General features: G+C 54.2%; 1 protein-coding gene across 1 annotated transcript in view; it reads right to left on the reverse strand.

The window, feature by feature from the left end:
* The window catches only part of LOC140400224 (serine/threonine-protein phosphatase 2A 56 kDa regulatory subunit epsilon isoform-like), a 30,215-nt gene extending 18,635 nt beyond the window's left edge, over positions 1-11,580 (reverse strand). The window contains exons 1-2 of the mRNA XM_072489691.1: positions 11,419-11,580; positions 8,464-8,591 (exon numbers count right to left, since the gene is read on the reverse strand). Of these exons, the coding sequence (XP_072345792.1) occupies positions 8,464-8,591; positions 11,419-11,580 (290 nt within the window). The remainder of the gene's footprint in view (positions 1-8,463; positions 8,592-11,418) is intronic.
* Positions 11,581-12,551: the final 971 nt, after the last annotated feature.

The following is a 12,551-nucleotide window of genomic DNA, read 5'->3' on the forward strand; positions in this document are numbered from 1 at the left end:
TGTGTGGGGAAAGTTTACTCATGTGTATCAGGAGGAGCAGGTAATGAAGTCACAATTTTAAGAGATACAGGGGCTAGTCAATCTTTAATGGTAAGAGATGAGGAATTATGTAGTTTGGGAAGAATGTTGCCAGAAAAGGTGGTGATATGTGGAATTCAGGGTGAGAAGAGTAGTGTTCCATTATATAAGGTAAGGTTGGAAAGTCCAGTGAAGAGTGGTGAAGCGGTAGTAGGAGTAATAGGTAAACTATCTTGTCCAGGAATACAGTTTATCTTGGGTAATGATATAGCTGGATCGCAGGTGGGAGTGATGCCTACTGTGGTTAATAAGCCAGTGGAAAATCAGTCAACTGAAGGGTTGAAGGACGAATAACCTGGGATTTTTTAGGATTGTGTAATAACAAGGTCGCAAAGTCACCGGTTAAGACAAGAGGAGAAATCAAAGAGTGAAGATGAAGTTGAAGTGCAATTATCAGAAACGATTTTTGATCAGATGGTTGAAAAAGGACAAGAACAGGTGGAGGATGAGGCGGATATTTTTAGTTCAGGAAAATTGGCGGAGTTACAACAGAAAGATGTAGAAATAAAACGGATATATCAGAAAGCATATACGGAAGAGGAATCTGAGAGTATACCAGAGTGTTATTACCGTAAAAATGATGTCTTGATGAGAAATTGGAGACCTGTACATATGCAGGCGGATGAAAAGTGGGCAGAAGTTCAACAAGTAGTATTGCCGGTAGGGTATAGAAAGGAGGTGTTGCGAGTTGCACATGAGGTACCAGTGGGAGGTCATTTGGGAATAAGGAAAACTCAAGCTAAAATCCAGAAACATTTTTATTGGCCTGGACTACATAAAGATGTAGTTACATTTTGTCGATCATGTCACACATGTCAAGTGACAGGGGAACCTCAAGCAGTGATAAAACCAGCGCCCTTAATACCCATTCCAGCATTTGAGGAACCTTTTACAAGGGCCCTAATCGATTGTGTAGGACCGCTTCCTAAAACAAAAAGTGGGAATCAATATCTTTTGACTGTAATGGATGTGTCTACTAGGTTTCCAGAGGCCATTCCAGTACGTTATATTACAGCTAAAAGGATTGTGGAGGAGTTACTTCAATTCTTTACTAGATATGGACTACCCACATAAATTCAATCGGATCAAGGAACAAATTTTACTTCAAAGTTATTCAAAGAACTTATGGATAGCTTAGGAATAAAACAATTTAAATCAACTGCGTACCATCCAGAATCGCAGGGAGCGTTAGAAAGGTGGCATCAGACGTTAAAGACAATGTTGAGGGCGTATTGTCAAGATTATCCAGAGGATTGGGATAAAGGAATCCCATTCGTATTGTTTGCAATTAGGGATGCAGTTAATGAGTCTACCAAATTTAGTCCTTTTGAACTCATTTTTGGTCATGAGGTAAGAGGACCACTTAAATTGATTGAGGAAAAATTGGTGGGTGAGAAATCGGAAGTTACACTATTGGATTACGTGTCAAATTTTAGGGAACGATTAAATAAAGCAGGTGAATTGGCTAGACAACATTTGAAAGTTGCACAAAATGTGATGAAACTGGTAGCGGACAAGAAATCCAAAGTCCGTAGTTTTGCCAGTGGGGATAAAGTTTTAGTGTTGTTACCAGTGGTAGGGGAGCCTTTAAAAGCTAGGTTTTGTGGACCGTATCAGATTGAAAGGAAATTAAGTGAGGTGAATTATGTGGTAAAAACACCAGATAGAAGGAAGACTCACCGAGCGTGCCATGTGAATATGCTTAAAAGGTACTTTGAAAGGGAAGGAGTGAAAAAGGAGGTTTTAATGATTCTAACTCAAAGTGATGAACCAAATCCAGATGACTGTGAATTTGACATACCTCAAATTAAATTGGAAAATGAGGATGTTCTTAAAAATTGGGATGAATTGTTAAGTTACCTTCCAGAGGAAAAACGAACTGACCTGAAAGTTATTGATATTACATGGGCAAGTTTGTAGAGATAAATTGGGAAGTACTAAAATGGTGTAGATGTGGGAAATGCTGTTCCTATCAAACAACATCCATATAGACTTAACCCTTTAAAATTGGCACAGGTTAACAGAGAGATTGAGTGTATGCTGAAAAATAGCATAATTGAAGTGGATTGCAGCCAATGGAGCTCACCCATAGTGATGGTACCTAAACCAGATGGTACCCAAGGGTTGTGTGTGGACTATCGAAAGGTGAATGCAGTTACAAGAACAGACACTTATCCTGTCCCACCATTGAAGGATTGCATGGAGAAAGAGAGACAATCCGCTTTTATTTCCAACTTCCAGACATGGAAAGAACATTTAAACCATCGTATGGAGTTCTTCGATCGACTTCAGGAGGCGGGTTTGGTGATGAACCTAGCCGAAAGTGAATTTGGAGAAGCCTGAATCATTTTCCTTGAGGGGTTTCCGATACCCTCAAGCCGAAGGGAGATAATGCGAGTTCTTAGCATGAATGAATTTGATCGAACAGTTGTCCAAAGGTTTTGTGGCGTGATTACTCCGCTGGACTTGCTGAAGAAACGTAAAAAATTTCAATGGACAGCAGACTTTCAACAGGCATTTGACGGCCTGAAAGCTGTGATCACCAATGTTCCTGTATTGGAGAATTGCAAGGGAGCTGTGGTCAGATTGAACTAAAGTATCTGATTCTGAAGAGAAATGCAGAGGAGTAGAGGAACGGATGGATCGTGCAGAGACTGTTCAAAGAGACTGTCGATCAAGAAGAATTTTGGTTGGAGGAAGAAGAATCATCATCCCAGTTTGTGTGTGTTTTCTTGAAATGAAAATGTATATTTATTGTGTGCATTCCTTAGTGGATGGTGCAAAAGTGAAAAATGAAACCATCTTGAAGTTTGTTTATTTTTTTTTCTTGGGGTGGGGAGGTGTCATGCGAGAGTGCCTTTAAGAACTGGATGTTTAAGCAATGTACCTTTAAGAAAACAGTGATGTCAGAGTGGGTGGAGCTCAGCTCAGGTCAGCCATTTTGCAGTTGGGTTTGGCAGTTTGAAAAGTGCCTGGCTGGTTTTGCTGAGAGCAGCTAAAAAGTGCCTGGCTGGTTTTGCTGAGAGCAGTTTAAAAGTAGAAAGCCAGTTTGAGACAGCAGCTTGAGAAGTTCTGGTTCACTGTGATCTGCTTGAAGGGAGAAAGCCAGGTTTGAGACAGCAGCTTGGGTGTGTCTGTGTGTGTCCAGAGAGCTGCATGAAGAAAGCAAGGTGCTGGAGCGGAAGTCAACCAAGCTAATATATCTCTGCCATTCTACAGAAAATATATATATCCTTTAACCTGATGTGAGACTGTTTAAAGGTGTTAAGTATCTTGGAAGTTTGAAGGAACATTTTAAGGAGTTATTTACTGTTGCAATATTTTCTGAGTTATCTTTGAAGTAAGGGGCGTTAAGAGATCCAATGTTTATTTAAGATGTTAAATTGAGTTCATGGAATAAACAGTGTTTTGTGTTTAAAAACCCACGTGTCCATAATTGTAATCCCACACCTAGAGAACAAGCCGTGTGCTCGGAAAAGCAACACATCCATTAAAGGGGGAGGTTTGTTGAACTCCATGATACATTTTGGGGTTCTGAAAACACCTCGCCCATAGCAACATGATCTGGTGGCGAGCGAGGAAGGAGTCGTCGTGCCCGCCTATTTCGGCGACGAAGGGAGCAGCCTTGTAGACGAACCAGAAATGACCTGGGGGCCACTTGTCTGAGCACCACAGCGGTGGCGGACCAACCACGATCGGGAAGTTGGACACGGACCTCGTCAACAGGAGCCAGAGCAGGGAGATCCGTGGCACGGGCGTCGTACGCCGATTTGTGGTAGGCCCGAGACAACTGCATTCGACGAAGGACCGGAAGGTTGTCCAAGTCCGGGACATGACTGGCCGGCACCGTCGTCCGCAGCGTGCAATTCATCAACAATTGGGCCGATGACAGGCCGGTGGCAATGGAGCTGATCTGTAAGCAAACAGGGCGAGGTAAAAATCGGATCCTGCATCGGCCGCCTTGCACAGGAGTCGTTTGACAATGTGCACCCCCTTTTCAGCTTTGCCATTGGATTGGGGGTAATGGGGACTGGACGTGACATGTGTGAAGTTGTATCGTTTGGCAAAATTGGACCACTCCTGACTGGCAAAAGACGGGCCATTGTCGGACATGACCGTGAGCGGGATGCCATGCCGAGCGAAGGTATCCTTGCACACCCGAATGACCGCAGTTGAGGTGAGGTCGTGTAGCCTAACTACCTCCGGGTAGTTTGAGAAATAGTCCACTATGAGGACGTAGTCCCGGCCAAGTGCATGGAACAGGTCGATGCCCACTTTGGTCCAGGGGGACGTGACCAACTCATGGGGTTGCAAGGTCTCCCTTGGCTGAGCAGGCTGGAAACGCTGGCATGTTGGGCAGTTAAGAACGGCGTTGGCAATGTCCTCGTTGATTCCAGGCCGGTACACTGCCACATGGGCCCATCGGCGGCATTTCTCCACTCCCAGGCGGCCCTCATAGAGCTGCTCAAGGACGAGGTTCCGCATGCTGTGCGGAATGATGATCCTGTCCAGCTTTAGTAGAATTCTATCTACCACCGCCAGGTCATCTTTAATGTTCTAGAATTGAGGGCATTGGCCCTTGAGCCACCCGTCTGACAGGTGGCGCATGACACGTTGGAGCAGGGGATCGTTGGCCGTCTCACGACGAATCTGGATGAGTCGTTCGTCCGTGGCGGGCAGATTGGATGCGGCGAATGCCACCTGAGCATCAATTTGGCACACGAAGCCCGCTGGGTCGCAGGGTGTGGTGACAGATCGGGAGAGTGCACCGGCGATGATGAGCTCCTTACCCGGGGTGTAGACGGGTTCGAAGTCGTACCGCCTGAGTTTAAGGAGAATGTGCTGCAGGCGCGGCGTCATGTCGTTAAGGTCTTTTTGAATGATATTGACCAGTGGCCTGTGGTCTGTCTCGACTGTGAACTTTGGGAGTCCATAGACATAGTCATGGAATTTGACGACTCCGGTAAGAAGGCCCAGGCACTCTTTCAATTTGCGCATAGCGCTGGTTGGTGGGCGTCATTGCACGTGACGCGTATGCGACAGGAGCCCGAGGAGGCGTCGTCACGTTGAAGGAGCGCTGCTCCAATGCCGGACTGACTGGCATCCGTGGAGATCTTTGTTTCTTTGGCCGGATCGAAACATGCCAACACCGGGGCCTTGGTCAGCTTCGCCCTGAGTTCCCGCCATTCTTGTTCGTGGGCGGGGAGCCATTGGAACTCGGTCGTCTTCTTAACCAGGTTCCTGAGAGCCGTGGCGTGGGAGGCGAGGTTAGGGATGAATTTCCCCAGGAGATTGACCATGCCCGGGAAGCGGAGGACTGCCTTCTTGTCCTCCGGTGTCTTCATGGCCTTAATGGCAGATGCCTTGTCAGCACCCGGCTGCACGCCAAACTGAGGAATTTAAGTTCTGTTTGACCAAAGGAGCATTTGGCCCTGTTGAGGCGGAGGCCTTGCTCGCGGATTCGTCGGAAGACGCATTGGAGGCGATCTGTGTGCTCCTGCGGGGTGGTAGACCAGACGATGATGCCGTCCACATATACGCGAACCCCTTCGATACCTTCCATCATCTGCTCATTATTCTGTGGAACACGTCCGATGCAGAGATGATGCCAAACGGCATCCGGTTGTAGCAATACCGGCCAAACGGGGTGTTAAAGATGCAGAGCTTCCAACTGGATGCGTCGAGTTGGATCTGCCAGAACCCCTTGGATGCGTCTAGCTTGGTGAAAAGTTTGGCGCGAGCCATCTCGCAGGTGAGTTCTTCGCGCTTTGGAATGGGATAGTGTTCTCTCATAATATTGCGGTTGAGGTCCTTGGGATCAATACATATGCGTAATTCGCCGGATGGTCTTTTCACGCACACCATAGAGCTGACCCAGTCAGTCGGTTCTGTAACTTTCGAAATGACGCCCTGGTCCTGGAGGTCCTGCAGCTGCTGCTTGAGGGGGTCCTTGAGGGGTGCTGGTACCCTGCGAGGTGCGTGCATCACAGGCGTGGCATTTGGTTTTAACAAGATTTTATAAGTGTATGGGAGTGTGCCCATGCCCTCGAACACACCGTGGTATCGGGTGATGATGGCGTTCAGCTGTGTCCGAAAGTCAGCGTCCTGAGGTGCGGAAGCGTCAGCGGGTGACAGGGAGTGAACCCTTTGGACAAGGTTTAGAAGTTTGCACGCCTGAGCACCAAGCAGGGAGGCTTTAGTGGATCCCACTATTTCGAATGGCAGGTTAGCCTTTAATGACCGGTGCGACACTTCAAGCTGGCAAGAGCCGCTGGCAGCAATGGCATTACTCATTATAGTCCAGAAACTGGCAGGCGGATGGCAGGATGGTAGGCTTGACATGGAGGCTTCCGAGGTCAGACCGCACAGTGACGTTGGCTGAAGCGGCGGTGTCCAGGCGGGATCGGATGCGGTATCGGTTGACCGTGAGGGTGGCACACCACTCGTTGTCCGGATCAATGCCGAATATTGGGAGAGACTTGCCTTTTGTCTTCTGGAGCATCTTGTGTTTGGTGATGATGTCCACCCGAAATGGTGCTTTCGGGTCCTCGGTGTCAAGGTCCGGAATCAAGTCGGAGTGGGAATCGGTGACCGGTGGCTGGATGGTTCGGACATCCCTGCGTGGCTGGTTGGAGCGACGAGAGGTAGTAGGTTGAGCAGACCTGCATAGGGCTGCATCGTGGCCAAGCTGGCCACATTGGAGACAGCGTGGGGATTTTGCAGGACATTGCCGCTTTAAGTGGGCGGAGCCACGGTTGCCGCACGGCGTGACGTCAGAACGTTCGGTACGCCACCGCGCATGCGCGGTGCGGTCGTAAGTAGTGCGTGCCTGCGCAGTGCGGTCTTCGGCCTCGCCGTCCCCTCGGTCAGTGCGCGCATGAAAGCGCGCGAAATGGCCGCCCTCATCCAGGCTTCGGCCCTGGAGTTGTTTAATGGCTTGCACCCGCTCTGCCTCGTGGGGACCTTGCCGCGCAGTTTCAGCCGCCTGCATGTGCGAGTATCGGTTAGTGGCGTGTTCATGCAGAACGCAGGTCTCGATGGCTATCGCAAGGGTGAGCTGTTTAACCTTGAGGAGCTGCTGGCGTAGGGGGTCCGATTACACCGAAAACGATCTGGTCGCGGATCATCGAGTCGGAGGTGGGGCCGTAATTGCAGGACTGCGCGAGGATGCGAAGGCGGGTGAGGAAAGATTGAAAAGGTTCATCCTTACCCTGCAGACGCTGTTGAAAGACATCGCGCTCAAAACTTTCATTTACCTCGATGTCACAGTGACTGTCGAATTTGAGCAGGACTGTCTTGAACTTGGACTTGTCTTCACCTTCAGCGAAAGTGAGAGAGTTGAAGATATGGATGGCGTGGTCCCCGGCCGTGGAAAGGAAGAGAGCAATCTTCCTGGCGTTCGAGGCAGCTTCCAGGTCTGTAGCTTCGAGGTATAGCTGGAATCGCTGTTTAAAGATTTTCCAGTTCGCACCGAGGTTGCCGGTGATGCGGAGCGGCGGGGGAGGGCGGACACTGTCCATACTACCGGATGGCTGATTGCTGGTCGAAGGCAGATCACTTGAAGTTCGGTCTATTAAGCTCTAACATCACATACTGGTACCATGATGTGTTGGGTACTCTGGATCTGTGGAGACTGCGTTTACCTGAGCAGTGACATAGACAGGCTACCAACACTTTCATAGAATTTACAGCGCAGAAGGAGGCCATTCGGCCCATCGAGTCTGCACCGGCTCTTGGAAAGAGCACCCTACCCAAGGTCCACACCTCCACCCGATCCCCATAACCCAGTAACCCCACCCAACACTAAGGGCAATTTTGGACACGAAGGGCAATTTATCATGGCCAATCCACCTAACCTGCACATCTTTGGACTGTGGGAGGAAACCGGAGCACCCGGAGGAAACCCACGCACACACGGGGAGGATGTGCAGACTCCGCACAGACAGTGATCCAAGCCGGAATCGAACCTGGGACCCTGGAACTGTGAAGCAATTGTGTTATTCACAATGCTACCGTGCTGCCCTTGTAATAGTCCAACTCTATTTTATTTAACTAAGAGCTGTTAAACATACTTGCACTGTGGGTCGACACTATGTTAGATTGACTGAAGACCTATGCCTAACCTGACCAGCCTATACTGCTAGCACATGGTGGATGTTACTGACTGCGGGCTCTGTCTCTCTGAGGCTGCATCCCGAACGAGCGGGAAAACTGGTGCCCTCTGTCTTTATAGTGACCGTGCCCTAACTGGTGATTGGCTGCTGTGTTGTGTGTGCTGATTGGTCTTGCAGTGTGTCAGTCAGTGTGTGTCTCTGCACCATCATATACTGATGTGTATATTATGACAGGGGGCAGTGTGAGGATGTGAACCCCACTTGTACTTACTGATTCCAATGTTCCTTGGACACGCGGTAGAGTGTGCCAAACATGATGGGCAGGATTCCCTGGCAGTTTTCCTCAATCAAACTCAGGATGTATTCATTGTTCCAGAAGTATAACGCTCTCTCCGCCACCTGCACAGAATATCGCAAACCATCATCACAGCAGAAACATTCTCACAAAGCCCAGTACAAACACTGCACCCTGAGCAAGGCGAGGGAGGGCAGCAGAGGGAGAGGGAGAGAGAGGCGGAGGGGGGGAGAAAGAGGCGGAGGGGGGGAGAGAGAGGCGGAGGGGGGGAGAGAGAGGCGGAGGGGGGGAGAGAGAGGCGGAGGGGGGGAGAGAGAGGCGGAGGGGGGGAGAGAGAGGCGGAGGGGGGGAGAGAGAGGCGGAGGGGGGGAGAGAGAGGCGGAGGGGGGGAGAGAGAGGCGGAGGGGGGGAGAGAGAGGCGGAGGGGGGGAGAGAGAGGCGGAGGGGGGGAGAGAGAGGCGGAGGGGGGGAGAGAGAGGCGGAGGGGGGAGAGAGGGGCGGAGGGGGGGAGAGAGAGGCGGAGGGGGGAGAGAGAGGCGGAGGGGGGGAGAGAGAGGCGGAGGGGGGGAGAGAGAGGCGGAGAGGGGGAGAGAGAGGCGGAGGGGGGAGAGAGAGGCGGAGGGGGGGAGAGAGAGGCGGAGGGGGGGAGAGAGAGGCGGAGGGGGGAGAGAGAGGCGGAGGGGGGGAGAGAGAGGCGGAGGGGGGAGAGAGAGGCGGAGGGTAGAAGAGAGAGGCAGAGGGGGGAAGAGAGAGGCGGAGGGGGGGAAGAGAGAGGCGGAGGGGGAAGAGAGAGGCGGAGGGGGAAAGAGCGAGGCGGAGGGGGAAAGAGCGAGGCGGAGGGGGGGAAGAGAGAGGCGGAGGGGGGAGAGGGAGGCGGAGGGGGGAGAGAGACGCGGAGGGGGGAGAGAGAGGCGGAGGGGGGGGGAGAGAGAGGCGCAGGGGGGAAGAGAGAGGTGGAGGGGGGGGAAGAGAGAGGCGGAGGGGGGGAGAGAGAGGCGGAGGGGGGGAGAGAGAGGCGGAGGGGGGGAAGAGAGAGGCGGAGGGGGGGAAGAGAGAGGCGGAGGGGGGGGGAAGAGAGAGGCGGAGGGGGGGAAGAGAGAGGCGGAGGGGGGGAAGGGAGAGGCGGAGGGGGGGAAGGGAGAGGCGGAGGGGGGGGAAGAGAGAGGCGGAGGGGGGGAAGGGAGAGGCGGAGGGGGGGGAAGGGAGAGGCGGAGGGGGGAAGAGAGAGGCGGAGGGGGGGAAGAGAGAGGAGGAGGGGGGGAAGAGAGAGGCGGAGGGGGGGAAGGGAGAGGCGGAGGGGGGGAAGGGAGAGGTGGAGGGGGGGAGAGAGAGGCGGAGGGGGGGAAGAGAGAGGCGGAGGGGAGGATGAGAGAGGCGGAGGGGGGGGGAAGGGAGAGGTGGGGGGGGGGGAGAGAGAGGCGGAGGGGGGGAAGAAAGAGGCGGAGGGGAGGATGAGAGAAGCGGAGGGGGGGAGAGGCGGAGGGGGGGAGAGAGAGGCGGAGGGGGGAAGAAAGAGGTGGAGGGGGAAGAGAGAGGCTGAGGGGGGGAGAGCGAGGCGGGGGGGAGAGAGAGGCGGAGGGGGGAAGAGAGAGGCGGAGGGGGGAGAGAGAGGCGGAGGGGGGGGAGAGAGGCGGAGGGGGGGAGAGAGAGGCGGAGGGGGAGAGAGAGGCGGAGGGGGAAGAGAGAGGCGGAGGGGGAAGAGAGAGGCGGAGGGGGAAGAGAGAGGCGGAGGGGGAAGAGAGAGGCGGAGGGGGGGGAGAGAGAGGCGGATGGGGGAAGAGAGAGGCGGAGGGGGGAAGAGAGAGAGGCGGAGGGGGGGGAAGAGAGAGGTGGAGGGGGAAGATAGAGGCGGAGGGGGAAGAGAGAGGCGGAGGGGGAAGAGAGAGGCGGAGGGGGAAGAGAGAGGCGGAGGGGCAAGAGAGAGGCGGAGGGGCAAGAGAGAGGCGGAGGGGGAAGAGAGAGGCGGAGGGGGGGGGGGAAAGAGAGAGGCGGAGGGTGGGAAGAGAGAGGCGGAGGGTGGGAAGAGAGAGGCGGAGGGTGGGAAGAGAGAGGCGGAGGGGGGGGAAGAGAGAGGCGGAGGGGGAAGAGAGAGGCGGAGGGGGGAAGAGAGAGGCAGAGGGGGGGAAAGAGAGAGGCGGAGGGGGGGAAGAGAGAGGCGGAGGGGGGAAGAGAGAGGCGGAGGGGGGGGGAAGGGAGAGGCAGGTGGCGGAAGAGAGAGGCAGAGGGGGGGAAGGGAGAGGCGGAGGGGGGGGAAGAGAGAGGCGGAGGGGGGGGAAGAGAGAGGCGGAAGGGGGAAGAGAGAGGCGGAAGGGGGAAGAGAGAGGCGGAGGGGGTAAGAGAGAGAGGCGGAGGGGGTAAGAGAGAGAGGCGGAGGGGGTGAGAGAGAGAGGCGGAGGGGGTAAGAGAGAGAGGCGGAGGGGGTAAGAGAGAGGCGGAGGGGGGGGAAGAGAGAGGCGGAGGGGGGAAGAGAGAGGGTGGTGAGGAAGAGAGAGGGGGTGAGGAAGAGAGAGGGGGTGAGGAAGAGAGAGGGGGGGTGAGGAAGAGAGAGGGGGTGAGGAAGAGAGAGGGGGTGAGGAAGAGAGAGGGGGTGAGGGAGAGAGAGGGGGGTGAGGAAGAGAGAGGGGGGTGAGGAAGAGAGAGGGGGTGAGGAAGAGAGAGGGGGTGAGGAAGAGAGAGGGGGTGAGGGAGAGAGAGGGGGGTGAGGAAGAGGGAGGGGGGTGAGGAAGAGGGAGAGGGGGGTGAGGAAGAGGGAGGGGGTGAGGAAGAGGGAGGGGGGTGAGGAAGAGGGAGAGGGGGTGAGTAATAGGGAGGGGGTGAGGAAGAGGGAGGGGGTGAGGGAGAGAGAGGGGGGTGAGGAAGAGGGAGGGGGGTGAGGAAGAGGGAGAGGGGGTGAGGAAGAGGGAGGGGGGGGTGAGGCTGATAGACACAGACCTGGAAATGAGGGCTGGAGATACATTTTGCTATCCGCTTGAAAAGTGCTTCCTGAATCTTCACAAACTGAGAGGGTTCGATAACATCGAGAATCTCCTCAAGCTCCCCCAGGAACATCACCTGTGGATGGGGTAAAGTATACAGGACACCTGTTAATACCATCTTACATCATTGGAAATAATACAATGTCATGGGGTCCCAATGTCATGGGGTGGGCAGGGGAGTTAAAGGCTTAACGGAGCGCGACGTGTGCCGGGACTCCAGCGAGACTGGGGGGTCTCGTCTACTTTCCGCCGCACGCTTTTAAAGCACTCTCTCCGGCTCGGTATCGCTCTGAACAGAGCTGGCCCCAAAACTGAACGAAGGGCATCGCTGCCCAACTACTAACCCCTCCGAAGAACGCACCGCGGCTCCTACCCTCCCTCCCTCCGCCAATCTTTCATAGAGTTTGCCACCCTCCCCTTACCCCCGAAGCATCTCCGATCAAGTCCCCTGTGGCCCCTTGCGGCCCTCCCCCAACCCCGACGTATCCTTCAGGAGGTACAACGCTCGGTCCGCCAACCGGCGCAGCGAGGACACCCACCGCACGTCAGCCTTTCCCAATCCTTCTCCTCCATTCCCGCACCATCTCGCTGCCTGACAGGAGGAGGAGGCCATCCAGCTATTCGAGCCCGCTCCATAATTCACATCAGGTCATGGGCCGACCTTCAATGTCGACTGCATTCATATTCCGTGTCCCCTTTTCCCAACCATCGTCAACTATCTCAAGGAGAGCCTTAACCTTAACAGCTTCCTGCGCCTGGGATGGTGCGGGGTGCCGGGGGGGGGGGGGCTCGAGACTTGCCCTTCTTTTCCACCCCTCCTTGAATGGCTAATTTTAAGGATCCACACACTGGTCCTGCTCAAGTGAAAACAGTCCCCCATCAAACCCCGCCTTCATTTTAACCCCTTTAAGTCCCAGTTTCATTCTTGCGAATCTATGCCCTCGCTGCTGCCCCCTCCAAGGGTCGCTGCACCCTTCCCGAGGTGGGGGGAGGGGTGCCCCATAGCCGAACCCAGTTACTCGGCATAAAGACGGACCAATGCTCCACGTCCCGGCCAGCTCGCGAGGTTTGTACCCTGCAGCCTGGTTT

Source organism: Scyliorhinus torazame, chromosome 24 (assembly GCF_047496885.1).
Source record: "Scyliorhinus torazame isolate Kashiwa2021f chromosome 24, sScyTor2.1, whole genome shotgun sequence".
In the NCBI taxonomy this organism is placed as follows: Eukaryota; Metazoa; Chordata; class Chondrichthyes; order Carcharhiniformes; family Scyliorhinidae; genus Scyliorhinus; species Scyliorhinus torazame.